This window comes from Aythya ferina (assembly GCF_964211825.1).
Source record: "Aythya ferina genome assembly, chromosome: 23".
Lineage (NCBI taxonomy): Eukaryota > Metazoa > Chordata > Aves > Anseriformes > Anatidae > Aythya > Aythya ferina.
This window is the reverse complement of record NC_140321.1, coordinates 4,972,142-4,999,349: the sequence shown is the minus strand read 5'-3', so window position 1 is coordinate 4,999,349 and position 27,208 is coordinate 4,972,142. Positions and strand designations below refer to the sequence as shown.

At 61.0% G+C, this 27,208-nt stretch overlaps 4 protein-coding genes across 4 annotated transcripts; 1 reads left to right on the top strand and 3 right to left on the bottom strand.

Moving 5' to 3' along the window:
• Positions 1-388: 388 nt before the first annotated feature.
• LOC311422839 (heat shock protein 30C-like) lies at positions 389-1,320 on the bottom strand. The gene is given in 2 exon segments (XM_084496307.1): positions 389-1,279; positions 1,282-1,320. Coding segments are annotated over 2 exon segments (762 nt in total). The 5' UTR covers positions 1,306-1,320; the 3' UTR covers positions 389-541.
• Positions 1,321-1,914: 594 nt separating this feature from the next.
• Positions 1,915-2,960, top strand: HSPB9 (heat shock protein family B (small) member 9). Its single transcript, XM_084496312.1, has one exon. It carries the CDS (start codon positions 2,230-2,232, stop codon positions 2,806-2,808), a length of 579 nt encoding a protein of 192 aa, XP_084352438.1. The 5' UTR covers positions 1,915-2,229; the 3' UTR covers positions 2,809-2,960.
• A 2,416-nt stretch (positions 2,961-5,376) lies between these two features.
• Positions 5,377-16,904, bottom strand: RAB5C (RAB5C, member RAS oncogene family). The gene is made up of 6 exons (XM_084496310.1): positions 16,815-16,904; positions 8,894-9,140; positions 7,709-7,860; positions 7,276-7,398; positions 6,503-6,596; positions 5,377-6,095 (listed from the first exon to the last, which is right to left on the bottom strand). The coding sequence occupies exons 2-6, from the start codon at positions 9,057-9,059 to the stop codon at positions 5,980-5,982; spliced, it is 651 nt and encodes a 216-aa protein (XP_084352436.1). The 5' UTR covers positions 9,060-9,140; positions 16,815-16,904; the 3' UTR covers positions 5,377-5,979.
• Positions 14,298-26,910, bottom strand: KCNH4 (potassium voltage-gated channel subfamily H member 4; the record flags this gene model as incomplete). Its single annotated transcript, XM_084496102.1, has 15 exons — positions 26,797-26,910; positions 24,428-24,661; positions 24,189-24,320; positions 23,878-24,005; positions 22,944-23,187; positions 22,643-22,800; positions 21,726-21,933; positions 21,381-21,575; positions 21,036-21,235; positions 20,448-20,697; positions 20,135-20,349; positions 19,233-19,495; positions 19,048-19,148; positions 18,891-18,967; positions 14,298-14,456 (listed from the first exon to the last, which is right to left on the bottom strand). The coding sequence occupies exons 1-15, from the start codon at positions 26,870-26,872 to the stop codon at positions 14,298-14,300; spliced, it is 2,640 nt and encodes an 879-aa protein (XP_084352228.1). The 5' UTR covers positions 26,873-26,910.
• Positions 26,911-27,208: the final 298 nt, after the last annotated feature.

The window sequence follows — 27,208 nt, the reverse complement described above, 5'->3', positions numbered from 1 at the left end:
AGAGGGACCGCCCCTTTGCCCATATATGGAAAGACACGCGCGGATTTCAGTAGGGGGCGTGGCTTGGCGGCCGGAGGGTTCGCGCCAAGCCCGGCGGCGCCTGGAAGGTGCCAGCAATAGCGCGGGGGGGGGGCACGGGGCATGGCTCGGGTGCCACGGCCCCAAACCCAAAATCCCAGGGCTGCGTCCCCTCAGGGTGCTGGGGCACCCAAGGGTGCTGCCGCCTGGGCTGCAGGGGGGGCTGCTGGGGGCCAAACGGGGGACGGAGCCCCCCCAGCCGTCCTCCTCCACCAAGGGGAAGGGGGGACACGGCTGTGCCCCCGGCTGCTAAGTGGGGAGCACAGCGAGGTAGGGGTCAGGCAGTTCAGCAACTCACAAGCCACGTGTGTAAAAGTCACAAATATTTATTAAATATCAAAAAAATCCACGCGCTTTGGCCAAAGACACCCCCCCACGACCCATGTTGGGCCGGCACTGCCCCGCTCTGCGGCCGGCGGCTGCCCCAGCAGCCGGGCTCAGCCCGGCCCCGTGGCGCTCCCCATCACGCCTTGGCCCTCTCGGTTCCGTCTTCGGCGCCGGCCGCCTGCTGTGCTACTGCCGGTGGCATCTGGATGGGCACGTTCCTCTCGGGGGCAGCCGGCAGGGCCAGCCGGGGGGCTTCAATGCGGAGTTGCCCCTCCTTGGACAGGGAGCAGCTCAGGGCTTCGGCGTCCACCTCCTCGGGCACGTCCCACTCGCGCTTCAGCACCTCGTACTTGTAGGAGAAGGAGCCCTTCTCGTCCGTGCTCTGCGTCTCCTTCTGCCCCACCAGCACCACCTTCCTGCCCACCACCTTCACCGACAGCTGCTCGGGGGCAAAGTCCTTCACGTCCTGGCAGACGGAGAAACCCTCCCCGGAGCCCTGGGTCAGGGCAGCGCTGGTGCTTGGGGCTCGCTCGGCGGTGATGCTGGCGCGGCCGGGGCTGCTCCCGCTGCTCAGGAGCTGCTCGAAGCTGCTCATGAACTGCCGAGCCCTCTCCATCTCCATCCGTATTTCTCTCTCCAGCTCAGCGAAGAGGGTGTCTGGATGCGGCCAGAGGGTGCGGATGGGTCCCAGCCATGGGAAAAGGGACCCAGAGGTTGGAGGCATGAAGTGCAGGCGGCAAAGCATCTCTGCTGCTGGTGCTGTGCTGCGTCTGGAGCTCTGTGCGGAGGCTGGAGCGGTGCTGGGCTGGGGCTGGGACGCGTGGGTTTTATCCTCGCCTCCCCAGGGGTGTGCCCCTTCCAGAACGCTCTCTCTCTCCCCACGCACCCTCCCGGAGCCATCGCCTATTTTTGAGCGGCTGATTAGCCGGCAGCCGAAATAGCAGCGCCTGCTTCTGGGGACGAGTCACCCGCCCCAAATAGGGCACTGCGGTCACCGCCGGGGGCTCAGGTTTCTGCAGAGCCACCGTGATGCAGCACACGGGACCGCTGGTCCCGGGGACTTGGGGGGGGGGGCAACAAAGCCCTCCCCGTGGCCCCGTGCTACAGCACGAGTTATGTTGTGCTCGCTTCAGCAAGCGGGACGGTCCCACCCCCTACGGCTACGTGTCCCTGCGTCACTGCTGCCAGGCACCTCTCGCACTTTCCAGCCCCCCCCCGTGCTGGGGACACCCGTACCAGCCCCCCAACACGGTGCCCGTGTACCCTGCCTGCCTGGGGGGGGGGTCTTGTGGCTTGTTTTGATGTCACCTGGGGGTCCCGGGGTGGGCAACTCCCACCCCATGCATAGGATATGGGGTTGCGGGGGGTCCTGTGAGTGGGGTGGGGGGCAGAAAACGCAGGGAATGGGCCATGGTGAGGGGAGGGAGAGGCAGCGAGGAGAGGAGCCCAGCCCTATTCCCTGCCTGGGAACCAGAAAGGCCACAGATTTTTGGCAGGGGTGGCTCAGGCATCTCGTTTGGAGGCTGAGGTGATGCTGCTAATTATAATCCAGGAGAGCAGCGCGGCAACAGTAAGGGCGAAGGTATGCTGGCCATGAGGTAAGAGGCGCCTCTCCTCTGCGATGAGTAACAAGAATGAGCTGGAACGGGCCAGAAAGAGCTCTGCTCTTCTCCCGAGGGATGACGCCATGCAAGGGACGAGGCCACTCCTCCCGGGCAGGGAAATAAAAGCTGCAGGCGGCGGAGCCGGGGCATAGCGCTCCCAGCCTCCAGAAGAGGAAAGAGCCCGAGAGCAGCAGCAGCAGAAGCAGCACCAGCAGCAGCGATGCTTTGCCGAATGCACCTCGCTCCCTTCGCCTCCAGCTCCCTGGCCACCCGGCTGGGCACGGTGAAGACCCTCTGGCCGCACGCCGAGACCATCTTCAGCGAGCTGCAGCAGGAGATGGAGAAAGCTCGGCAGTTCATGAGCAGCTTCGAGCAGCTCCTGAGCAGCCAAGGCCCCATCGCCGCCGAGCGAGCCCCGAGCGCCAGCGCGGTCGCCACCCAGGGCTCCGGGGAGGGTTTCTCCATCTGCCAGGACGTGAAGAACTTTGCCCCCGAGGAGCTGTCGGTGAAGGTGGTGGGCAGGAAGGTGGTGCTGGTGGGGCAGAAGGAGACGCAGAACGTCGACGAGAAGGGCTCCTTCTCCTACAAGTACGAGGTGCTGAAGCGCGAGTGGGACGTGCCCGAGGAGGTGGACGCCGAAGCCCTGAGCTGCTCCCTGTCCAAGGAGGGGCAGCTCCGCATCGAAGCCCCTCGACTGGCCCTGCCGGCTGCCCCGGAGAGGAACGTGCCCATCCAGGTCAGCCCCGCAGCCCCACAGCCCGGAGCAGCCCCTGAGGATGCCAGCAAAACCCAGGCGTGATGGGACCGGACCCGATGGCCCGCACGGGGACCAGAGGAGCCAGCAGCAAGCGTCGGGTTCTAGCCCGGACAAGCTCCATCAGCACTGATGTCATGTTTTTCACTATACTGGAATGTTGCTTTTGTACCCAATAAAAATACTTTTGCATAGAATATGGTTGTTGTGCTTTTTTTGGGGGGGGATGACTGGTGGGGAGGCGAGGCGCTGGGCTCAGCTCTCAGTGGATACAGAGAGGGAAAAGCCCCTCTGCTCCTTGGTGCCTCAGGGGATGTCGTGGTTTAACCACGAAAATAGGGTTGACAGCAGACCTCAGGGGAAGGGATCTGCCAGCACCACGCAGCTCAGGATGGGGGAAATCAGCCCTGTTCTCCTGTACAGCCAGGGAGCTGCCTTCACCCCCTGCCCACGCTGCTGCCAGCACCTCCACCAGCTCCGCAGCCCTCACACCCCTGAATAATGCCACTAAATAGGAAGGTGACCGTGCTGGAGGACCTATTTAGGAACAGGCTGTCCCCATTACAGCCAGTTTTCCCCCAGGCAGCTTGGCAAGGGGCTGCTGGAGATGTCTCTGGGATGCCAGCAGCAGGGAGGGTGAAGCACGGCGTGCCACCACCACGGGACTCGTGGCCAGGCCCGGGCAGGCAGCAGGCGTGCAGGCAGGCACATCTGTTTGTGCCAAGGCTGCTCGGAGCTCAGACAGCCCTTCCCCATGGCAGCACAGTGCCAGGGGCACAGCCCCTGCCCCAAATCCCAGCCCGTTACAGCCAAACCACACAGGCTGGGGCAGCAGCAAGCCCCTTGGGGCACCGCAGGCTCCTTTGGGGAGGTGGGAGCCCCAGAGGCAAGGAAGGAGCCAGAAATGAAGCCCCATCAACCAGCAAGGCTCGTGCAAGGAGCCAGCAGATGGCAACACCACCTTGCTTTGTGTTCACAGAACTGTTGGAGGTGGGAGCAGGGAAGCTCCTGCCCGACAGGTCCTGCTCTGGGGGAATCCACGGGTACTGAAAGCGATGGGATCTCAGACAACCCCAAGGGTCCTGAGCTCCTCCAGCAGGTGAGCAGCCAGGCTCCAGCGCAGGGGATGGAAACGAGCAGCACCCCATGCAACAGGCGAGGGTCCCGTTTGTGGTTTTTGGAGCCCACACACCAGCAGCCCTCAGCTCTAGCCAAGCATTAGGAACCCGGTCACTGCGCTGCTCCAGACCTTTCCCCATCCCGCAGCTGTGGGGCTGCAATCTCACACCCAAGAAGCTTTTAAGGAAAACCAGCAAGAGCAGAGCGTGCCAAGACCTTGGACGCAGGACGAAGCCCCCAGGAGCTGTGGTTGTTGGCACAGAAGATTTGCAGCTACCCAGCAGAGCTCTCAGCCCCAAGGCTGCAAGCCAAGGGCAGGTCCTGCCCAGGGCCATCAGCTGGCTGCAGCTGTGCTTCCTCAGAGCTTCTGCTGCACGCACACACCCACTGACAGCAGCAGCAGGCTCAAGCACAGGCACAGCACAACCTTTGTGCTCCCACAAGCACCTGGCCCAGCCAGCCAAGCAGAGCTGCGAGGGGCAGGTCTGGTTGTCCGAACTGCCTCTGCTGATCTCCCCTGGCTTGAAGGATCTTCAAGTCCACCCAGCAGCACCAGGACCGAGCATCTTCCAATGCCCCCATTCTCTACAGAGAGAGACACTCGCCCACACTGAGCCCAAGCTTGTCCCTTGCCCAGGTATGATGTAAGCTCTGAATTCCTCTCCCAGCCTCGTGCTGCCGTCACCCTCACAGCATTAGGTGATGAACAGCTCTCACTGTTCACCTGAAGCTTCCTCATACACTGCTGCCCAGAGCACCACAAGCACCCTGAACCACCTCCATCCTCCTTGTTAGCAGCAAAGACCTCTCTGCACCTCCATGCAGGCCTCAGAAGCTGGAAATGAGGGCTTGAAGAAAAAGTTTGGACTTGAAGAAAGCAGCACATGCCTCCCCAGGCAGGGGAGGAAGGCCACACGTCCCTTACAGAGCTGTGCCTGGCTGCAGAGCTGGGGGGCAGGCACCCCAGCCCACCTCAGCCTCCAGCAGAGATGTTCTGGTCCACTCCCCTCCTGGCTCGGTCAAGAAACACGAACATTGTTGATCGTGGTAGGTTTATAAAAATTTTCTTTTAATCACACGAAACTGAAGTTTGTGGTGAAGACTAGGTTGACAGTTCCTCTTAAATACCAGGATGCATAAGACATTGCATTAGGCACTAGGCAGCAGCCAACATCAGTTAGAGTCTGGCAACAGAAGCCGTTTTAATACCTCCCTTCGTGCTGTGTGGAATTACAGGCAATACAGAGCTCCCACTGACAGGTTAGCTGGGGTTTCCCCCACCCCACCCCTGTACATCGGTAAACCATGTGCATTCACACCAGAGTAGGGTTAACATTAGTGGCATCACAACCATCAAAAAAAAAAAAAAAAGACGAGTTTTCTATACAAGATCTTTGCAAAAAAGTTGCAACAGGATTAGTGCATTACGACAGAACCAGAGATAGAAAAGAGTTGGCATGCTAGAGTCCAACACAAATAAAGACAACAGGCAGCTAGTTGTATGTACTATATTGACAAGATACTGATTGGTTACATGAAGAAACATACAATACAAAATACAGAAGAAACCAGTTTTGCTTCCCTCTGCCCCACCCCAAAATACTCATAATTGATTTGGTCAATAGGTGGCCGAAGAGCCAGAGTTTGTCTCTATAATGCTACAGTTTAGTGGTTGTTCTAGGCATATCGTACTGGTATTAGCCTCAGCTTTTACACGTGGGTAATTTGAACCAAGGTTGTCTAGTCTCAATATCCCTTTTGTTTCCCATAGTGAACTACAGTACTGTGGGACCTGGGTGCTGCTGGCCCTCACCCGTGGGAAGGGATGAGCTGGCTGGGCAGACACCAGGTCGTGCATCCACCACCACCAGGAAGAGGGAAGAGAAGTTCATATATTAAAAAAGTGACTTAAGACTTAGAATTTAATTAGTATTTGTACAGAAAGGTGCAGGTGGAAGAACTCCCCTCCAGCCTATGATCAGAAAGGGATGGAGAAATCACAGCAGCCACCAGCAGCGGCCGCTCTACGGTAAGTGCGATTGTTAGCATGGATTCCAGTCACGTCCTTCAAGGGCCCCGGCGGGTGGGATGGGCTGCTCAATTGCTGCAGCACTGGCTCCTGCTGGGCTGACTGCTCTCCTGAAGGTCCACCACCCGATTCCTGCCCGGACCACCCGGAGCATTCTGGGGTTCGTTTTTTGGCAGTTTCTTGGCTAGAAAGAAGCAAGACATTAGTAGGCTCCTCTATAGAGTGATCTCCTCCCCTCTGTAGAGCACAAGCTGGGCTCAGCCTGCTTTGGCCCAAGCCTTTGCCTCTTAAGAAGTCTGGGACTGGACACTGCTGGCAGCACAAGCACATAAAACAAACCCACTTTTAGTTTTAGCTGTCAGTTCTGTTCCATCCTTATTCACCAGACAAACAGAGGGCAAATAGAGCTCACAGGGCAAAGGCTCCAAGCACTCGGGACTGCCTGAGTGACCATAGATGAAACTTTAGCCAACTGGACACGTCCTCCAGTAAGAGCCTCCAGAACCTGGCTGATCCAGGAGCTCCCGTGGTTGCCAGGGGGCTGCTGGTGCTCAGAGCCACCCCAAACATCTTCTCCACACAAACTGTTACCTATTGCCATGAAGATTTCATTCACATTCATCGCTGTCTTCGCCGACGTCTCCATGAACAGCAAGCTGTTGTCATCTGCATATGTTTGTGCATCCTAGAAACAATCACAGAGGAGTGATAAAGGCATCCTGCCAGGAGGAGGCCCGAGCAGGCCTCACACGCTTCACTTCTTGGCAAACTGAACGCTGAAGGCAGCCTCTGCCCTAAGCCACACATTCCCACCCCAGCCCCGAGCCCTGCCTGCCCAGGACAGCTGGAAGACGCACACCAAGGACCAGCCAGCATGGCTGGCATCCCCCCAAAAGGGGGGGGGGGGGCACAGCAGCACAGGCTGCGTGTGGACACAGCATGTCTCGAGCAACAAAGCACCTTGTGCTTTGGTTGTGCAGTGGTCTGGGAGATAGCTCTGCCTTAGTCTGAGCTAAGAGCTCGAGTGATGACTAGAAAACAAGCTTCAGGTGTATTTTAGGTAAGGGACACTATTTCATCTGGTGCTGTCTTCAGCAATGTGTAAGTAAGGCAGCAGCGGGGACTGAAAACACAAGCTTGTGCTACAGGCTCTCATAACTTATTGTAATTGTTAACAACAAGAGCTATGAGAGCAAGAGAAGGCAAGCTGGAATTCCCTTCCAGGGACATCCTTGGGGTTCTTAGCATGAATCTCCAACTTCATCACATCCCAAAGCAATTTGGACATAGACACCAAACCCCCAGATGATGCAAAGCTGCTTTCGGGACCACTCAGGGAGCAACTGAACCAGGTTCCCACTTACCTGGAAGTCCACGGCTCTCTTGGTAGCAAGGTCTGCCTTGTTTCCTGCTAGTGCAATTACAATGTTGGGGCTAGCCTGCCTCTGCAACTCTTTCACCCAGTTCTTGGCTCGTACAAATGTGTCCTGGAAGCAAACAGGAGGCAGTCAGGAAGGGCAGCCTCTTATTAATGCTCCGTGGAGATATGTTTAGAACAAGCCTTTCCTGTAAGGAGCATTCTGCCTCTACAGCACTTTGTAGCAGGATCCTTTATCAGCTCAGACAGCCTTGGTCAGAACCGAGGAAGAGGCTGCTGGTTTTCAAGAAACCCAGAAACCTGCAGGCTAGCATTGCCAGGGACCCTACACCCAACACCCCCAGGGGGCCAAGAAGCATCAGGTACAGATGTAGACGCCTCATCCCACCAAACAGGCAGGGCCCTGGTGCAGTACTCACTGTGTTAGTGATGTCGTAGACAACAATGGCTGCCTGGGCACCTCGGTAGTACATGGGTGCCAGGCTGTGATACCGTTCCTGCCCCGCCGTATCCCAGATCTCAAACTTCACCGTTGTGTCATCCAGACAGACCGTCTGCGTTAGGAAGGCAGCTGAAAGAGAAGAGCTGTGTTTGCCTCACCTCCAGCTGGAGAGCCCCTGCAGTGAGAGCCAGCAGCTCAGGGCACTTCTGCTTTTGCACAGGAGCTGGCAGAAGCCCCAGGTGGGCCAGCGCAGTGCCTCTCGCCGTGGAAGTTGCAGCTCTGCTGAATTATCAAGCTACTCACACACAGAAACCCAAGAGCCATCAAGCAGCCAGCAGGAAGGAGGCTCCGAGAGCCCAGCAAGCAGCAGCCAGCTGAGCAGCACTGCTCCTCCTTCCCCAGCAGCCAGCACTCAGTGCTACTCCAACACCCCCAGGATTAGCTTTGGAGAGCACCCCCCACCAAAGCAGGGAAGTCAGCCCAGTTACACCACGCTCCCCAGTTCAGAAACTGGTCATTTTCTAGTTCCAGTAAGCATAACACCACACTGTCATTGCAGTTGTAGCACAACCAGGCTCAGACACAGAGCCTGTACAACAGCAGGCTGCCCACATGGCCCTCCACAGAGCTTTAAGCCCTGCCTGCCCATAAACTCTACTTTTAGCCCTACTTACCCCCTGCATGGGTTACTACAGACCGAGCCTTCTCATTGCACACCTCCTCACATCACTGCCCAGGGAGCTGGGTGCTGCCTGACCTTTCACTGGTGACACCACGCTAATGATTTTAAGCTGAAGAACCCTAAAAGACCCGAAAGAGCTGTGGAATTACAGTATCAGGCTAGAAACCACCCTGAGAACCCAGCTCCTCATCTGAAAACATAATTAAAGGGCTATAAACCAAGTTGAAGGCCTCGGTTCTAATTAGGAATAGGAATTCAAGTACTGGCAGTAAAGATACCTCAGAGGCAGAGCACTCGTGGTTGCCATAGCACTATTCTCTAACACAGATCTTCACACTACCAAATTGCAGACCAAGAGTTAAAAGTTGATAGCTCCTTGACTATTTATAGTCAAAAACCAGACTGAAGTAGCCATTAATACTCCTGATACCCCTGGGGGCCAGCATCTTGTAAGCACAGCCACTTGGAGCGGGCACTCACCTCCAATCGTGCTCTCCTGGTACTCGTGGAACTGCCCCTTCACGAAGCGCAGGACGAGGCTGGATTTCCCCACTGCTGACTCTCCTAAGAGAACGAGTTTGAACTGGCAGATTTTGTTCCCGGCGGCTGGTCCATTCGGTCGAGCAGCTCCACCTCGACCTGCCATTGTGGTCTAAGTGCAGGAGTGCCAAGAGTTAGGGGGGTGGCTGCAGGTCGGGCGCTGGATCCACCTGGAGGCAGGTTGCAACTGGAAGAGGAGGTCAGAGTTAGCGACACGCTCGGGGACCAGCCCTGCCAGGTCCAGAGGGTGGTTTTGACCTGCTGCCACCATCAGCACGGGCAGCTGCTGGCTCTTTCCCCCTGTGGAAGGTTATCTGGTAGTTTCCATCCATCAGCAGTGCCTGCAGCAGGATCTGAAGTTGTCTGAAGCCCTCAGAGATGGTAACACAGCCCTTCCTCCCCTCTGTGTGATGTTCCACACACACCTTGCTAGGGCGAGGCAAGCAGCAATCAGCCAGGATGCCAGGCAGCTTATTAGAGCTCTGTCTGTTAAAAGAATTACTCAGTTCACAGGAGACCTTTAGCAGCTGACCTTTAACTCCTTCCTCCTCTCCCAGGTTCACAAGATCGCAGCTCCACAGCACCACAGAGCTGTTCAGAAGCTCCACGGACACCGTAACGGGAAGCAGAGCTGGCTGCCAGCCCCGCAGAGCACAGGACAGTCAAAATTTCTACATTCAGCGTTGCTCAAAGGCCCTTACTATTAACTTAAAGCCTGTAGCTATTAAACACTGCCTCCGAGGGCAGTCCTAAGGCAGCCTCGAGGATGCCTGCCCTGAGGGGCTGTGACAGCAGCCTGCTCCGGGCACAGGCTGCGCTCACAGACAGAAAGCAGCTGCTCCCATCACTGCTGCGGACGGGTCCTTATCACCAAACGCTGTCTAGACAGCGTTATCAGGGTGCAGGGGCAACACCTACACGCGGTGCAGCGGCCCCAAGGCTCCGGTGCTGTGCAGGAGCACGGCAGCACCGCAAGCAGCAGGCAGGCTGGTGTGCAGCCAGCTCAGCTCCGGGCGTTTCAGTGCTGCCAGCTGGGATCTGCCTGCAGCTGAGGACAGGAATACTCCGGGAGCGCAGGGCGACAGGGATCCAGGCAGATTTCCTGTACCCATCACTACTCCCACTTCCTGTCATTGACAAAATGCTGCAACCGACTGCATCTGCTCCGGATCACCGCCTTCCTTCAGCTCCCGGAGCAAGCTTCTTGTCAAAGACAACTGCAAAAAAAAAAAAAAAAAGCCCCCAAAAAGATAATTCCTCCTCTCATCAAGCTCTGAGCACATCCCCAAGGAAACACTTTCTATGCCTAGAGCAAATTTAGCCAGCAAACACCCGATTCCTGTGAACAGGAAACTTAAAGCACGTTGAACTGGGGCTGAACTGGAAGTGGCTCCGCAACCCAGGCTGACCAGGAGCAGACACCGAGTCCCAAATGCCTGCTCTCAGAGCAAACCCCACTGGGCTGTGACTGCCAAGAGGCTGCCTGAGCCGTCTCGAGTTTCAGCTCGGTCCCACGGTTCGACAGGCAGCCTCGAGCCAGCAAGTTCAGCCCAAGAGCTCACCCGAGAGCTCACCCAGCTCCACAGCTTCCAAACAGGAGCAGCGCAGAATGCTGCGCCTCACGGAGACATTCAACACGAAGCTGCTTTGATCAGGAAGCAAGCCAGAAGCCTGCAGCTGCACCAGTCCCATCCAAGGAAGCGAGCAGATGGGAAAGAAACCTCCAGGAGCAGCTTTGGGCACGGCAAGATGTTTGGGAGGCTGAGCCACGAAGCCACTGACTGGAGCAACCCGTCCAGCCCTGTGGTTGAGGCAGTGAAGGCACACATCACCGAGCATCAGGACATCCAGCAACACTTTCGAGTGCAATAAATGCAAAAACCTCCAAAATTTGAGCCCTGCAGACAGATCTGGAGCACCCCGAGTCAGATTTCACTCACTGCCCATGAAGTGGGAAGGAATGAACGCGTTCCCCTCGCAAGGTGAGCGATGGATTGAAAGCCACCACCTGGCACCCTGCTTGCAGCAGCAGTGCCAAGAAGCAAGCGTGCCCAGGAGAGGACGGGGTTCATCTGCATCACCCGGTGCTCGCTGGAGGATGAGGAGCTGCCAGACCTACCTGCAGCTTCAGGAAGAGTCCAACCACGTGTGCCTGCGTGGCTGTGGCAGCCCATCAGCACATTTGCTTTTCTAAACGCTTTTTTATTGCCCCATTTGTCTGAGAAGTGCCATTAGGCTCTGGTATAAAAGGATTACCATAATGAAAAGGGTCATTAAGCGCAGAGCAGTTCATTAGGAGCAGCAAGGAGCCCGGCTCCTGATAAACCAGGCACGCCAGGAGCACCCCTGGCAGGCGGCAGCTGGCGGTACCAGTGCGCCCAGTGGCACCAGTGCGCCCAGTAGGGCTGGGAGGCGCTGGCCAAGCAGCTGAGAGCTGGGGCCCTGCGAGGAACCCACCCTCTTGTCCACGGGAGGCCAAATGTGTTTGGACAGGATGGGAAAGCCTGATAGGAAGCCAAAATGAGCAGCGCCGTGTCCTGCTGGATGGTGAGGAAGCAGCGGGGGCCAGGAGCTGCTTGAGGAGCACCCAGGGGTGAGGGCACAGCAGAAGCCCTCTGCCTGCACCCACCCGAGGAGGTTCCTGCCTCCTGCAGCTCCTCCTCAGCCCCACAGAAAGAAACATCAAAAAAAAAAAAAAAGGCCACAGAGGAACAGTTTTTGCTCGTTTAACCTTGCGCTCGCTCCCCAGGGCAGCCTGTCAGCAGGTAGGGGAGCTCCGTCACCGTTTGGACTCAGCCCACAGCACCCAGAGCCACCTAAACCTGCCTTGGCCAAGCCCTGACCTCCCAAAACATGACAGAAAGGATTCCCGGAGCAAAAGAGGGCAAGGAGCCTGCTGAAATCCCCAGGTCTTGGCAATTTCAGGCCTGCCTGCACAATCGTGTGGCTTCGTGCCCCCTGAGAAGCTGCCAGATCATCGGGATGCATTCAGGGGACCCTGAGGGTCTCAGGCTAGGGTCTCACGAGCAGCCTGAGCATCCCAGCACCTCCTCTGATGCCCACAACACCCCAAATCACGGGCTGAGCAGACCAAAACCACCGCAGCAAGGCTCCAACAGCACCAGCGAGCTGCAGCCCACGAGGCCAGGACAAGGCGGGCGCGATGCTCACGGAGCCAGGACTCACAGGTAGCTGTCCTCCAAGCTTGTTTCTTGTGGCTGATGAAGCTGAGCAGCTTGAACACCACCAGATCCTGCAGGGGAAGGAAGGTGCTGCGGTTCCCCTGCCCCACCAGCCCCCAAATCCGTACAGAAGCGCTGAGCTTCCTCCAGCAAGCTCCTGGAGCAGCCGGGATGCTTTAAAAGCAGAGAGAGGTCTCCGTACCCAGTGCTGTCCAGCAACCAGGAGCCCCAGGGTCGCAGTTTCTGCTCCTCAGTGCCCCTCAGGATCTGCTGCGAGGGCTTGGAGGCTCCCGTGAGCACTGAATTCAGGATTTGGCCGCCCTGAACAAGAAGGTTCCCAGCCCACCCCAGAGCAGGAGCATCGTCCAGGTGTCAGGATGTTCAAGATCAGCACAGGACTTCACCTCACCAGCCCCTCACCACAACCCCAGGCTCTGCAGGGCAATTACAATCACACCCCTCATTAACACCCGCACCAGCATCACTCCGCAAGGCTCTCCAGCACAGGAAAGCTGCAAGTTTTAGGCACCAGGAGGCCCAGAACCTGTTTTTTTTGCCACCTTCACCCAGCAGCGAAGGCTGCTCGGAGAGGCAGCGCCGTTGAGAGGCCGCTCTGAAGGATCCAGTTACCCACTTCACCAGGGATTTGTTGGCTCCGACTCAAAGTACTCGAGACAAAAGCCCCAGTGAAATATTTCTCTGGTTAAACAGCTGATGGCAGTACACGAATTCCTTGGCAGAGGGAGCCCTGAGGGTACCGGGCGCTTTTTTGCTTCACCTGCCCCCAAAGGAGCAGCCAGCTCTGCCAGCAGGAGCCTCCTGCCCCCACTGCAGGGCCACTTTAGGGGCCCAGATCCACAGGCTGCAGCCCTAAAAACTTAAATCCAGGCCCAAACCAGCCTAGACAGCGACAGCAGAGCCATTCCCACAGCTCCTCTGCAGCCTCTCACCTGAGCACCCCAAAGACTGGGGCACGTTTGTGTCAGTCTGGAGGTAATTGGGGTTTGTGCAGGAGAATTTGAAGCATTTTTGTTGCTCTCTGCAGCCCCAAACAGGCACAGTAAGCCTGTGACAGCAGCTCCTCTCCCTGAAGACCCAGCTTCAGCATCGGGGATCCCAAAGCTGCAGCCCTGCCACCTCTGAAGCCCCATTGCAGCCTCACAGGCAAGAAGCCATCAGCAGCTCTGGGCCTGGCTCCCTGGCCTTGGGTTTTTTTGATCATTAAAAGCTTCCCAGGCGAGCTGCCCTTCCTCCAAGGGGCCCTCTGCCCCCAGCAGCAGCCAGTCACCGTCTCAGCTCCAGCTGAGCAAACTTCAGCTGCGACTCTCACCTTAAAGCCACCTCAAACACCTTTTGTAGCCCCAGCCAGGCAATGAAGCTGCTCCAGACAAATATTAACCCTAAATCCCTCCATCCCCGAGCCCGCAGCACTGCCAGGCAGTTAATCCCTGCAGCACCAGAGCCTGGGGGTGCTCAAATCCCACACCTGCGGTCCCTCAGCCTCCTTGGAGACGGTTTAACCCCTTCCAAAAGGCGCTCTCAGCTGAAATAATTCTTCACCAAGGGTTCCTGAAGACACCTAAGGAGGCGAGGAGTCACTCCACCCGCTGGTGCTCCCCTCCAGCTGCGGGTTTTGATGCTCCCTGGTGAATTAGGGCCAGCGGGGAGAGCTGTCACCACGCGGGCACAGGCACTGCAGGGAAGTTCCCTGCCTAATTCAGCGGGGTTTGAGCTCTGCAGGAGGACACAACTAAGTGTTTTAGGGCTGCAGCTCACCAGAGGAACCACATGCATGAGTAAACTCGGAGCAGCACGATGGAGGAGCCAGGAGCACAAAGCCCCCGGTCCTGCTTCAGCCAAGCTCCTCTCAGGCCAGCTGCGGGGCCAAGGCGCTCGAGAGATGCCCTAAAGGGAGCAGATGAGAGGTGGCAGCATCCTACCAAGCAGAAGTTACAGGACACCACTCCTGGAGGAGTTTTGCGTCCCCTTTCACCTCACAGAAGCTTCTCCCTGGCTGTAGGGGGTGAATCCTCCACGCCCCAGCCACCAGAACACCCCGTGTGCCCCCCATCGCCTCCCTCCCGCAGCTCCTGCCTGCTTCCCTTTATCCCTGACACCACCAGAACCCAGCCCGGCCCCACAGGAGCTGACGTGCTGCAGTTTTAGGTGCCCACGAGCACAGCCTGGATCAGCACGAAGCAGAACCCAGCATTTTTAATCCTCCAGGCGAGGCTCTCCCTACCTCCCGTGCTCAGCGTGGCCTCAAAAGGCTCGGCTCGAATTTGACCACGGGTCCAGGAAAACAAACCTGCAGACAGCACCTGCTCCACAAACGAGACAAGGAGCTCGTTAACGCGGCCCAGAACGGCCATCCTCACTGCAACACGGCCCGTGACCTTCATGCTATCTCCTCCAGACTGCGCGGGCATCTCCTGCCTCCAGCAGTTCCTTTTTTTTGGAGCGCCACCAAAGAAAAGCAAACACGAGAAGCGGGGTTTTCTTATCTGTTTGTGTCGGGCTGCTCCAGCAGCTCGGTCCCGTGCTCCGGGGGGGGAAGAGAAGCCTTCGTTTTGGGGTTAGACCGAGCGTTTTTTGTCCCCCGCTGTCACTTCCAGCGAGGCCTGCTGCTCCCGGTGAGCAGCTGGGACGTTTCCGTGGTGTTTCTCCGACGTCTCCACCGGAGTTGCACAAGAGGACTTCAAACTCCGTGTCCCACGGGGAGGGAAGGGCTGACGCTGCCGTTTCTGCCTTCTGCCCTCTTTTAGGCACGCTGACCCAAACGCTCCAGGCTACACCCGCTCTGCTAGAAGCGTTTCCATCTCATTTCCCATCTCGTTTCCTGCCCCCAGCCCTTCCAGGAGGATGCCACCAGCACCCAGCAGGCTCCAGGCAGCACCGGGGCAGGGCTGGGGGGCAGCTCGAGGGCTGGGCCCCCTTCAGATGCACCAGAACTGGACGGGAAGGAGCTCGTTATAGCCCCCACACCACTCCTCACCCCGAGGTTCAGCCACGGGGCGAGAACACCGCTCGGTTTTGCTCCAGCAAACCCAAACCCAGCTCTGCTCGCAGTAAGATCACACAATGTTGTGTTCCCCTACATCCCTGTGTAGGATTTCGCTGCATTCACAGCCAGGCGTGGAGCTGGCTGTCTCCTTGCTGCTCCCTAACCCCAATCCCTCTCCAGAATCCCCTTTTACCTTCCTCCCTCACCTCACAGCCCAAGTCCCTGACCCTAAACAGGGACAGCACCAGAACCAGCCCACAGCACCTCAGAGGGAAGCACACAGCGCCTCGTGGCAGCCTGCTCCCACCAAAGCTCCTCGCCCTTCTCCACCGTTCCCCTTCTCAACCAGCAGAACCAACAAATGGACCCACAAACCACTTAGAGTCAAAGCAGGAGCGAGCATCAGGGGGATATTCCAGGAGAGCTCGCTCAGCACGGCACGCCGAGCCCGTGTGAATCAGAAATCCCTCCCTTTGTCTCACCAAGCTGCGCGGTTCCACCTTGAGATCACTCTCAGGAGCTGTCACACCACAAGCAGAGCAGCTGAGACGTTTGGGGACCCACCACACGTAAGACTAAGAGGAGGAGATGGGAGTTGTGCCCTTAAAAGAGCCCCCCCAGTGCCCCTCTTCCCTCTAATTCCTTCATGTTCGGGAGCCATCGAGGTCAGGGCTGCAACAGCCACACGAAGCAACAAGTTGGGGGGAACGGGGACCAGGGGAGCATCAGGTTTGTCCCCTGGGCAGGGCACAGAGGAGCTGGCATCAAGGGGGCAGAGTATGGGGCTCCCCCAGCATCGCCGGGGATAACTCGAGCAGCACCCAGGGGACCTCAGCAGCCCCCTGCTCCCCCCTGCACCCACTCGGTCAGCCTCAGAGGGTCTCAGAGAATCAGGAAGGAACCATTAGGGCTGGAAAAGCCCCCCCAAAAGCCTCTGGTCCTGCTATCCCCCTGCTACCAACGTCCCCTACTAAATCACATCCCCAAGCACTACATCCAACCTTTTATCCCACAGCAGGAGAGGCCTCGCGGGGGGCAGGTGGGGAGCAGCCTGGCCACGGCCCCCCACCTGAAGATGGGCTGGGACTCCCTCCAGGGACCCCACAAATGGCCCCACACCTGAGGGGGGGGGCTGGGATCCCCTCCAGGGCCCCCCCACCCCAATCCCTTCCCAGGGAACCCACGCAGCTTCCTGACAAGCGCTGCCCCCCCCCCCCCCCCCCCCAGGAGCCCCCAGCCCCGGGGTGAAGGCTCAGCCTTCACGGGGCCCCGCTCAGGACCCTCCCGGCCCCACCTCAGCACCACCTCCCCCTCCCCAGCCCCCAACCCCCCCGGAACCGCCCCAATCACGGCAAAAACCCCAATTACCGACAGCCGGCACCGGGGGCACCGAGCGCAGATCCCCCCCGGGCGGGATAAAACCCCCCAGGCCCAACCCCCAGCCCCAGCCCCGCTCCCCCCCCCTCAGCCCCTTCCAGGCCCAGCGGCGCCCCCCGAGCCCCGGTGCCCCCCCCCCCCCCGCTGGGCCCACCGGGAACCGGGCCCGTGTGAGGCAGCCGCGGCCCGGAGCGGAGCCGGGGAGCGGCCCGGGGTTATCGGGGCCGGGCAGGAGCCCCCCCGGAGCCTTCCCCCCCCGCCCCTCCTCCAGGCCCGTCCCGGCCCCGCCGCCACTCACCGCCCGCAGCGCCGCTCCCCGCCGCGGCTGCGTCTCGCAGGCCCCGGCCCTCACTTCCGCCTTTACCCGTTCCGCTTCCGGATCCGCCCACCCCTTCCGCTCACGGCTTTATTCTATTGGACTACCCGGTTGTCAATCATCACCGCCACTCCCTCCCCGCTGGGTCACCGCCCACCTCCCCGCCTAGCCGGGCGCGCCCCTGTCACGGGAGTGCGGGCGGCGTGACGTCACGGCTCGGCCCTCGCGGGGGGTGATGGGAGTTGTAGTCCGAGGGCGGGGAGGGGGTTCCCCAGTAAAGGAGGGGCGGGGGGGGGGCAGGGCCTGGCTCAGGGGAGACCCCGCTGTAGGGGGGACCCCGGTACGTGGGGGGGGGCCCAAATGGGAATCCCATTTTGTGGGGGGGACCCCATTTTGTTGGGGGGGATCCCGGTTTGGGGGGCGAACCCCGATTTGGGGGGACCCCAGTTTTTGGGGTATCCTGGTGCATAGGGGACCCCAGTGCATTGAGGGGGGGGGCAGTTGCCCCCCCCCCGCCGAGCTGTGCCCCCCCCCAAACCTTGGGGGGGCTGTGGTCGCAGCAAAGTTGTAAAAATATTAAAAATAAAGCTTTTTATTTCCCGTTTCTGTCTGCTTTTTAGTGTTTTTCTTTCTTTTTTTTTTTTTTTTTTTTTTGAGGTGGGGGGCACGGGTAGGAGAGGTCATGCCCGGGGTGGGGGGAGCACCCTCGGGGGACAAAAAAATAAGGGGCAGAAACCACAGAGGGGGGGACAACGCACAGCTGCCTTCCTTTTTGGGGGGGGTCCCAGCCCGGAGACCCTCCCCGGAGAGCTGGGGGGGGGGTCCTTGACCACCCAACCCCCCCCCACGGCAGAAGCCCCCCGGGGGCTCCCCAGGCAGCACCGGGCACGGGAGGGATGCGCGGCCCCGGGGGGGGGGGGGAGGCTTGGAGGGGTTCGTGGGGGGGGGCGGATTATTTTTTTTTTTTTAAAAAAGCCCCCGTGGGTAAAAAAAGTATCAAAAGCGGTATCAAAATCCCTGCTGTGGATTTGATGGGGGGGGGGTAAGGCTGGGGGGGTCGGGACCGGCCGCCCCCCGACCCGCGGGGGCGGCCTCCGGGGGGGGTCAACGGGAGCTGGAGGAGCTGGAGAGGGGCTGGGGGCGAGCTGGGGGCCCCCCCCCGGCCGAGCAACCGGGGAAGGAACGGGCGCAGCGGGGCTGGGGGGCGGCGGGGGGGGACGGGCACGGCCCCTCCGTGCCCGGCCTGGGGGGGCCGGGGGGGGCGGAGGAGGCGTGGACCGAGCGGGAGGGGAAGGGTTGGGGCCGGGGGCTGGAGGAGGGGGAGCCCCGGGAGGGGGGGGGCAGCGGGGAGGGGCGGGGGGCGGTGGGCAGCCGGGGGGGGCAGCCGGGGGGGAGGCTCTGGAGCAGCTTCAGCATCCGCTGCAGCTCGTGGACGAGGTGGGCGAGCTCCTGGGTGAGGCGGCTGACCTGGGGGGGGGGACAGAAATATATAAAAGAAAAGAAAAGAAAAGAAAAGAAAAGAAAAGAAAAGAAAAGAAAAGAAAAGAAAAGAAAAGAAAAGAAAAGAAAAGAAAAGAAAAGAAAAGAAAAGAAAAGAAAAGAAAAGAAAAGAAAAGAAAAGAAAAGAAAAACAAGAGAAAAGAAAAGAAAACAAAATAAAAAGAAAAATGAAAATAAATACAAATACAAATAAAATAAAATATTAAAATTGAAATAAATTTAAAGAATAAAAATTAAACGTAAAAATGAGGAAATGAAATAAATAAAAAATAAAAATAAAAATTGAAACTAAAAAGTGAAAAATGAAATTTAAAAATAAAAATTAGGGAATTAAAAATAAAAATTAAAAAAATAATAATAAAAATAAAGATTAAAAAATAAAAAATAATAAAAAAAGAAGGATAAGCATTAAAAATAGTAAATAAGAAATAAAAAATAAATATTGGGGAAAAAATAAAAAAATAAAAATTAAACATGAAAATAAAAAATAATTAAAAAAAATTACGAATCCAAAATAAAATTCCCCCCCCCCTCCCCGCAGCCCCGGTCCCTCCGCACCTCGGCGCTGAGCCTCAGGACGCTCCCCTTCGCCTCCTCCGCCTCCGCCGCCAGCACCGGGCCTCCCTCCCCGCACCCTGCCGGGAAAACACCGCAGGTCACTGGGGACCCCCCCGTGGAACCCCCCCCCAAAACCCCGCTCTCCCCCGTTCTGTACCTGGCGGGGGGGAGCCCCTCGGTGCGCTGCGTGGCGGGGGGGCCGTGGTGAAGTTTTGGGCTTCCCAGGGTCCCCCGGCGTCCTCGATCCCGTCCACCACTCTGGGGTGGGGAAGGGCTGAAGATGGGTCCTCGCCCCCCCCCCATTTTGCCCCCCTCCACCCTCCCGAGACCCCCCGGCCTTACCTGGGGCCGAGCTCGGGGGGTTCGGGGGCGTGCAGGGAGGGGATGAGGAGCTTGGGGGGCTTCTTGGCCCTGCTGCCCCCCACCCCTGGGAGCTGCACCGAGGGGGTCCCCGGCCCCCCCCGGCGTGCAGGGCTGCTCCTGGGGGGGGACAGAAGCGGGCGGTGGGCGGTGGGCGAGCGCTGGAAGACCTCATCCTGCCCTTCCCCATCCTCCAGGATGGAGGGAAGGGGCTTCTCCGGGCTGCCACCGCTGTCCGGGTGAGGCTGCGGGTACAGGGGGGGGGATGTCAGCAGCCCCCTCGACCCCAAAATCTCTGCCTGACCCCCCCCTCCTTCAGCGGGGCCCCTGGTATGTGGGGAGCAGCCACCAGCGGCCCCCGTGCCCTGAACGTGCCCACCTTGGTGCGCAGCCCCCCCTTCCCAATTCCCCCCCCCGGCCTTTTTACACCTATTTACGCCTCTCTCAAGCTCCGGGTGAGGCCGTTTAGGATTTAGGGAGCCCCCTCCCTGCCTGTAAAGGTCCTGGGGGCGGTGGGTGCCCCCCCGGGGAGGACCCCGGCTGCTCCGTGCCAGCGGTGCGGAGCTATTTCTGCAGCACAACGCCCCCCCCGCAGCCCCCAGCGTGCTGGGGAGGGGGCGCACGCCCTGGCTGCCTTCCCTGGGGGGTCCCCAAATCCTTTAGAGCCCCGTTCCCAAGCCTCCTGCGCTGTGAACGCTTTTGCCTGCAACCTCCATGGGTTGCATGGAGCTGATAGAAGCCGGAACGTACGTGCACGGCTCGGGGGGGGGCAGACCCAAAGCCCCCTCCCCAGCCCCGGAGCCTCGGGACCACGGAGCGGATAAATCCCCGGCGCTGGGGACGCGAGGTCGGGAAGGGGCCTGGGAGGGAGGCCACGCACCCACCTCCACCTCGCCGCCCTCCCGCAGGTTGAAGGTCAGGTCCCGGCGGATGTCGGCCGTGAACTTGGCGGCGTACTCGGGGTAGAGCCGCAGCACCTCGCGCAGCCCCCCCAGCCCTACGTGCTGCAGGTCGCAGTAGGTCAGCGCCTTCACGTCCGCCTTGCTCTTCATCACCCGCTCCTCGCCGGGCAGCTCGGCGCCGATCAAATCCCCCTTGCCTGTAGGACAAGGGTGGGCTATGGGCTATAGGGTGAGCCCCCACCTCGTGCGAGCGGCACGAGGTGCTCCGGGAGGACTCGGGGGGGGCAACCCTCACCCAGGATGGCCAGGACCACGTTGTCCTTCAGCACCTCGAGGGAGCCGGAGCAGACGAAGTAGTTGGCCTGCAGCGCGTCGCCCTGGCGCAGCAGGTACTCGCCGGGGGCGCAGAACGAGGTCTTGATGTGCAGCGAGAGGGAGCGCAGGCAGCCCCGGCTGGCCGTCTGGAAGACGGGCAGCTGCAGGATGTCCTTGTTCAGGTGCATGGCCACGTCGGCACGCAGCTCGTCGGGGAAGTCGTGCAGCAGCTGGAAGGAGAGGAGCCGACGTGCAAGTGGTGCCCGGAGCTGCCGGAGGGCTTCCAGCCCTGGCACGATGGAGCACCTCGCCGCTCAGCAGCTCTGGGTGGTAAATCCAGCCCAGCTCCGGATGATTTAAGGCTGCCTCTGCTCTATCTGCACGTCCCCGCTCCCCGTGCTGCCAGGAACCTGCCCCAGTCCCGGCTCTGAGCCCTCCAGCAGCAGGGCACGGACACAAGCACACGTGCACGCTTGCACGCACCCCCCCTCCATCACCCCCATCTTCGTGAGCAGGGTGGGGGGCAGCGAGGAGGCTGCTCCAACCCTGCCCAAACCCTCCTACCGACCTCGTTGGCGTCGATGCCGTTGTTCACCGACCAGGTGGTCTGGAAGTACTCCAGCATCCTCTGCTTGAGCTGCTGGGGCAGGCGGTGGACGCGGATGAAGTCCTTGAGGTCCTTCATGCGGGTGTGGTAGAGCGAGCGGCGGGAGTACATGCGCTGGATGATGGCCGTGACGTTGCCGAAGACGACGGCATGCATCAGCGCTGGGGGCCAGGAGGGCAGCATCAGACCCGGGGAAGGACCGGGCACCCAGGTGGCCAAAGCGTGCCAAAAAGGGGCTTCTCCCCCAACCCCACCACCTTTTTCCGCCACGGTGCCCTGCCCGGGGTCCCCGCGTCCCCGCCTCACCCCCGATGAGCATGGTGCAGATGGAGAAGATTTTCTCGGCGTCGGTGTTGGCGCAGACGTTGCCGAAGCCCACGCTGGTCAGGCTGCTGAGGGTGAAGTAGAGGGAGGCGATGTAGGCGCTGCGGATGGAGGGGCCCCCCACCGAGCTGTTGATGTAGGGAGCCTCCAGCCTCTTGCCCAGCTCGTGCAGCCAGCCTGCCAAGCACAGCCGGGGGTCAGCGCCGGTGCTCGGCACGGCCCCCGTCCCCTCCCCGATCTCCCGATCTTGCTTCGTGGTCGGGAGCCACCCAAAAATGCTGCACGCCCCCCCCCAATGCCACCGTCAGCGGGGACCCCGGCACTCACCGATGTCCCAGGTGAGCGGGTCGTTGCTCTCCATCTCCGTGCGGCCGATGACGTACCAGACGCAGGCCATCCAGTGGGCCAGCAGGGCGAACATGGAGGTGAGCAGCGTCAGCACCATGGCGCTGTACTGCGAGTAGCGCTCCAGCTTCTGCAGCAGCCGCAGCAGCCGCAGCAGCCGCACCGTCTTCAGCAGGTGAACCAGCGAGGTCTGGGGAGCAGGGCACCGGGGTGAACCCAGCGGTAGGGTCAGGGAGGGGACCCCCAGCGGCCTCCCCCTCCGAGGTAGGGACCCTTCACCACCCGCCACGGCTACGGGACAGGCTGGGCAGCGCTCCCTCCCCGAGCATGGATGAGGTGGATCCTCGAGAAATGGATCCTTGAGGATCCTGGACAAAGAGCCAGACGCCCTGGCTTGGGCTGGGTCGGATGCGCAGCGGTGCTGAGCTCCCCCGGGCACTCCCACCGTGCCCAAATCTCTTTCTCTGTCCTTGTGTCTCTTCCCAGCACCGCACCAGGAGGAGCCCAGGGAGATGGGACCAGGCAGGGGCACGGGGCAGGAGCTGAGCCATAGCAGGTGCTGGGCTCAGACCCTGCCGGGACAGGGACGATGGAGAAAATCCCTGGGCAGCTCAGCTCGGCTGCCTTCAGCCCAGCGGATCCCTCCAGACGGCTGCAGCCTCAGTTCCTTGGCAGCATTTTTAGGCAACTGCTGCTTGTGCCCTCGCACCATGGCCTCGTCTCTCAGGGCACCGCTCCCTGCCCTGCCCAGCTGCACCCCAGGCTTGGCTGAGGTCATTTTCCTTTTTCAGGAGGCTTCCCCCAAGAGCTGTGGTCTCCGTTTTTCCCCCACTCCCCGAGCTGGCTCCCAGGCAGACCCGGGAGCAGCAGGTTCCTCCCACAGGACCCCTGGCGCTCACCACGGTGACGTTGAAGACGTAGAGCAGGTCGAAGGGCAGGGCAGCGATCAGGTCGACGAAGAACCAGGTGGCCACGTAGTGGATGCAGATGGAGCGGGGCTCGTACACCACCTGGCCCGAGTGGCTCACGTACGTCGTCCGGAAATTCAGGGCGATATCTGCCCCGGGGAGAGCAAAACAGCCCTGAGCACCCCGCTACGGCCGGGGCAGCCAGGCTGGGGGGACGGGGACCGACCCCGGTCCCATCCGGGAGCATCCTCGTGCCCCCATGGGTGCTCAGCCCCGTGCTGAGCATCCCTACCCAGGATGAAGAGCATCTCCACCGCGATGTCGCTGACGATGGTGCTGCGGGCGGCCGAGGGGCTGTCCTCCGTGCCGGTGAAGCAGACGTTGTAGGGGACGGTGACGGCCACGTAGAAGGTGGCCAGGAGGATCAGCCAGTCCCACAGGGCCTTGAAGACGCTGCAGTGGAGCAGGATGAAGCGGGCCTTCTGCACCGAGGCCACTTTGTACTCGGGGACGGACGGCTTGCTCTCAAACACGTTCTGGGGGAGCAAACGGCGGCGGTGGCACGGGGACGGCCCTGCGCTGCAGCCCCCATCCCCCTGGTTCCTGTGGGTCTGGGGTGCCCCCAGCTGACCGCCCCAATGCCACGGTGCAGGCTGCACAGAGGTCACCCACAAAGGCAGGCACAGAGCACCCGCTTACAGCCCATTAATTAATTAATGTTGTGCTAATGCCATTAGCAGGAATCCACCGGCAGCGCCAGCAGCTGCCCAGAACGCTCTCAGGTGCAGATGAGGTTGGGGGCAGAGCCACCAGCACCCTCTGCATGGGCAGCGATAGCTTTGGTGCCCTCCCAACCCCATCCTCTGAGGCTCAGCCTCTCCTGACCGTGCCGTGGGGACCCCGTGCCAGAGCCCCACAGCCCCAGGAGAGGCTGGAACGGGGATGGTGCCGCGGGGACACCGCTGCTCCTGGTAACGGCGCTCCCCTGGGGCAAGCATGGCCCTGCTGGAGCCTGAGCAGCTGGGTTTCGAGACAACTGATCCATGAGAAGAGGAGGAGCTGCCAAAAGCTGCCAAAAGCTCTGCTTGTCCCACGGCACCACCGTCAGGACCTGCTGCAGCCTCAGGGCTGAGGGCGTTTCGGTGCCTCGAGGGGCAGCGGGGTGCATGGCACGGGGAGAGCCTCCTGGGGGGAGCGGGCTGTGCTCGCAGCCCCCGGCTCCTTACCCGGTTGATTTTCATCTCGCTGCGGTCGTGCCGGGCGAACTGGGTGCTGAGCCGGTGCAGCACCGTGCGGCCCTGCCGCCGCGCCGCCCGCAGGTGCGAGCTCCTGGGCTTCTTGCTCCTCTGCTTCTCTGCAACGACGAGACGTTGTCCTGGAGCAACAGAGGGGAGCTGGGGACCCCTCCTCGCGTGGGTGGCACCACCGAGCCGGGACACAAAACCAGGCTGGGGCTGGGAACCCCTTCTCCACGTGCCCCCTGCACGCGCTGCTGGTGCTCCCTGCTCCCCGTCCCCATCCCACAGCCACGGCTCACCCTCCTTCTTGTCGCCCGGGTGGCTCTTGCCCCGGCTCTCCGTGATATCCTTGAAGGAGAAGAGGAAGAGCACCACCTCCCCCTTCTCATTCCTGATGGGCATGATGTCCAGCAGGCACCAGAACGCCGCTCCTGGGCGGGAGAGAGGAGAGGAGAGGGAAGGCAGGAGAGCCCCTGCGCTGCCCGGCACGGGGCCGAGCCCCACCAGGAGCCTCCCACAGGTCCCCAGCGCCACTCACCACCCTTCTTGTAGAAGCAGACCTCGGTCTGGCACTCCTGCTTGCTCTCCAGCACCTTCTCGACGCGCTGCAGGACGGCCTCGCTGGTGTTGGCCCCGCAGAGGAAGCGGCAGCTGCACTTCTGCTGCATCACCTCGGTGCGGGCGAAGCCGGTCAGCTCGCAGAAGCCGTCGGAGCAGTAGACGATGGGGAAGCCGCGGCGGAGCTGAGCGTTGGCCAGGATGAAGTTGCTGTCTGAAAGGAGACACGGCGACCCCTGAGGGCTCGGGGCTGCACGCATGGGCCCTGCAGCCCAAGGGGGAGCACAGAAATCCCACTCCATCCATGGGTCCATGTGGAAAGAGGAGCTGGGTCTCCATCCTGCCCGCAGACCCTGCTCCATCTGTACCAGGGGACCCACGGCCACCGGGGAGGCTTGCCCCGTGCCCCCCTGCTCACCCTGTGGGCTAGCAGAGCCGTGGAGGACCGTGCCCCATGCTGTGAACTGGGGCTGATCCCTTATCCAAGCCAGGGGACCCCAAGGACAAGCTCATCCCCCTGCCCTGCCACCCCCAGGATCTGGAGGTCCCCGCTGGGCTGGAAGGGGAAAGACCCCGACACAGCTCCTGGCTCCGTGAGCAACGCCACCAAGCCCCGAGTCGGGGCTAAGCCAGGGCAAGAGGTGCAGGGGAAACGCAAAACCCTCGTGTCACAGCACCCCGGAGCTCGCAGCCTCCCTGGAGGCATCACCCAGGAAAGCTTTTACCAGCCCTGGGCCAGGCGGGGGCTCTGCCAGCAGGGCCACGGGCTCAGTGCCAGCTGGGCAGATGGTTTTGTGCTTTAGCCCCAGGAAGGGTGTGCAAGGGTGGCAAGGAAGCGGGGGTGCCAGGACCCCGCAGCCTGGGCTGGGAGCTGCACACAGCTCTGGTGTTATTCCCCACGACCCAGGATTAGCTTGGAGAAGCAAAAATAGCTGGGAGCTGTGACTAAGGCCAGATTTTGGCTCTGGGGAGCCAGGATTACCGCGGTGTCCAGGGTGTGGTATTAGAAAAAGGGGGGGGGGAGAAAAAAAGAAAAGGGGCTGGCATGGCTTGCATTTGGGATTGGCTTTGTGGTGAAGGGGGGCACAGCCCCTGCGGCAGCAGCCAGCTCCCCTGGATGAGGGGTCCAGCATCTGCGTGGGAGAGGCAGGGTTAATTCTCACCACGTATCGCCGTGGCTAAAGCCCCTCTCCATGGCAGATAAAGCCGATAAGAGACGCATCAAACCCGCAAAGCCGGCCGCTATTTAAAAGTGCCCGTCGGAAGCAGGGTGCCGTCAGGATGCAGGATGAAAGCAGGATGCTCTCAGCCACCCTCGGTGTAACCCCCTGGTGTCGGCACACCCCAGGCTCCGAGCATCACCTTCATCCCTCCCAGCACCACAAGGGACCCAGGTGATTTGGGGAGGCCCAGGTGATTTGGGGGAGGCCCAGGTGAATTTGGGGAGGCGTGAGGTCAGCGCCAAACACAACCCCATCCCCGGGTGGCTGCGTGGTGCTGCCGGAAGCTGGCACGTGGCACCCCCGCATAATCCCCTCTCCAACGTGCCAGGGCTTTAATCCCTGCTGGCCCCAGCACGGGGGCACGGACACGGGGAGGAGCCCAGCCCCCAGGGATGCTCCAGCACCTCCAGCTGTGGGAAGTGGCCCCAAAACCGGCACCGTTGGGCCCCCGTCCCACACACAGCTACCAGTGCCCACCTTTTCCAGGGCTGTAGCTCCAAGCACACAGGACGCTGTGCTCCCTCGTGGTGGGCAGGGCCCTGCTCAGCACCTGAGCTCCAGCAGCAAGGAACCGGTGCCCAGCACGGAGCTGGCTGGGGCAACCCCGGGGTCCCCAAAGGCCATGCTGGTGGCTGCAGCGCAGTGTGCCATGAGTGTGACAAGCACGCGCTGTGCCACCGAGCCATCCCCTGGCACCAGGACCCAGCTCCGGGGGCTGCTCAGGGCAGCACCCAGCCCCTCGCTCCCCTCCCCGGACTGCTCCAGGCCCGGTGCTGACCGTGCTGGGGGTGCCCGGGTGGGGTCTCTCCCCCCGGGGACCCCCGTGCGTCCCGGACCCCTCCCGGTGCGCCGAGCACCGCCGGCCGCGCCTCTGTCCCTGGTGCTGAGCGGGACCGGGACCCTCCAGAAGCACCGGCAGCGGGGCACGGGACCCTCCAGGTCACCTCGGGGGCTTCACGGCGCCGGAGAACCGAAGCCGTCCGGGGGATGGAGAGCGCGGAGAGTCGCGTCCCGATGCGCTCCGGGGGGCTCCGGTGCCCCGGGCGCCCCCCGCCGCTTCCCAAACGCCTGCCGCTGCCCGCGCCCCCCCCCCCCTCCCCGTCGCCGTCCCGAGGCGCAGCCCTACGTGTGCCATCGAAGCGGGTGGCGATGGTGTCCAGGAAGGTGTTCTGCGGAGCCAGCAACCCCTTCATCACCGGCATGGTCCCGCCGGGCCGCCCGCCCGGGGCTGCGCCTACGGGACCGGGCACCGCCGCCGCCGTCCCGGGGCCCCTCCGCGGGTTCGGCCCCAAAGCCGCCGGTTAATCCCGGCTCGGCTCGGCCCGGCCCGGTCCAGCCTGCCCCGGGGCTCCCGCTCCGCCCCCCCCGCTCCGCCCCGGGCTCTGCGCGCCGCCGGCACCGGGAGGGGCTTCGGCACCGGCAGGCACCGGCGGCACCGGGAGCCGCTCGGTAAAGCCCTGCTCGGTCCCGGGAGGTACCGGGAACCGATGCACCGGGACCTCCTCGGTACCGGGAACCGATGCACCGGGACCTTCCCG

Excerpts from the sequence above, each read along its gene's own strand:
- RAB5C (XM_084496310.1), bottom strand. The coding sequence starts at position 9,059 with ATGGCAGGTCGAGGTGGAGCTGCTCGACCGAATGGACCAGCCGCCGGG. Across the intron at positions 7,399-7,708 it reads TCTACGACATCACTAACACA|GACACATTTGTACGAGCCAA; the intron begins GTGAGTACTGCA and ends GTTTGCTTCCAG. Across the intron at positions 6,096-6,502 it reads TGAAATCTTCATGGCAATAG|CCAAGAAACTGCCAAAAAAC; the intron begins GTAACAGTTTGT and ends GCTTCTTTCTAG.
- HSPB9 (XM_084496312.1), top strand. The coding sequence starts at position 2,230 with ATGCTTTGCCGAATGCACCTCGCTCCCTTCGCCTCCAGCTCCCTGGCC.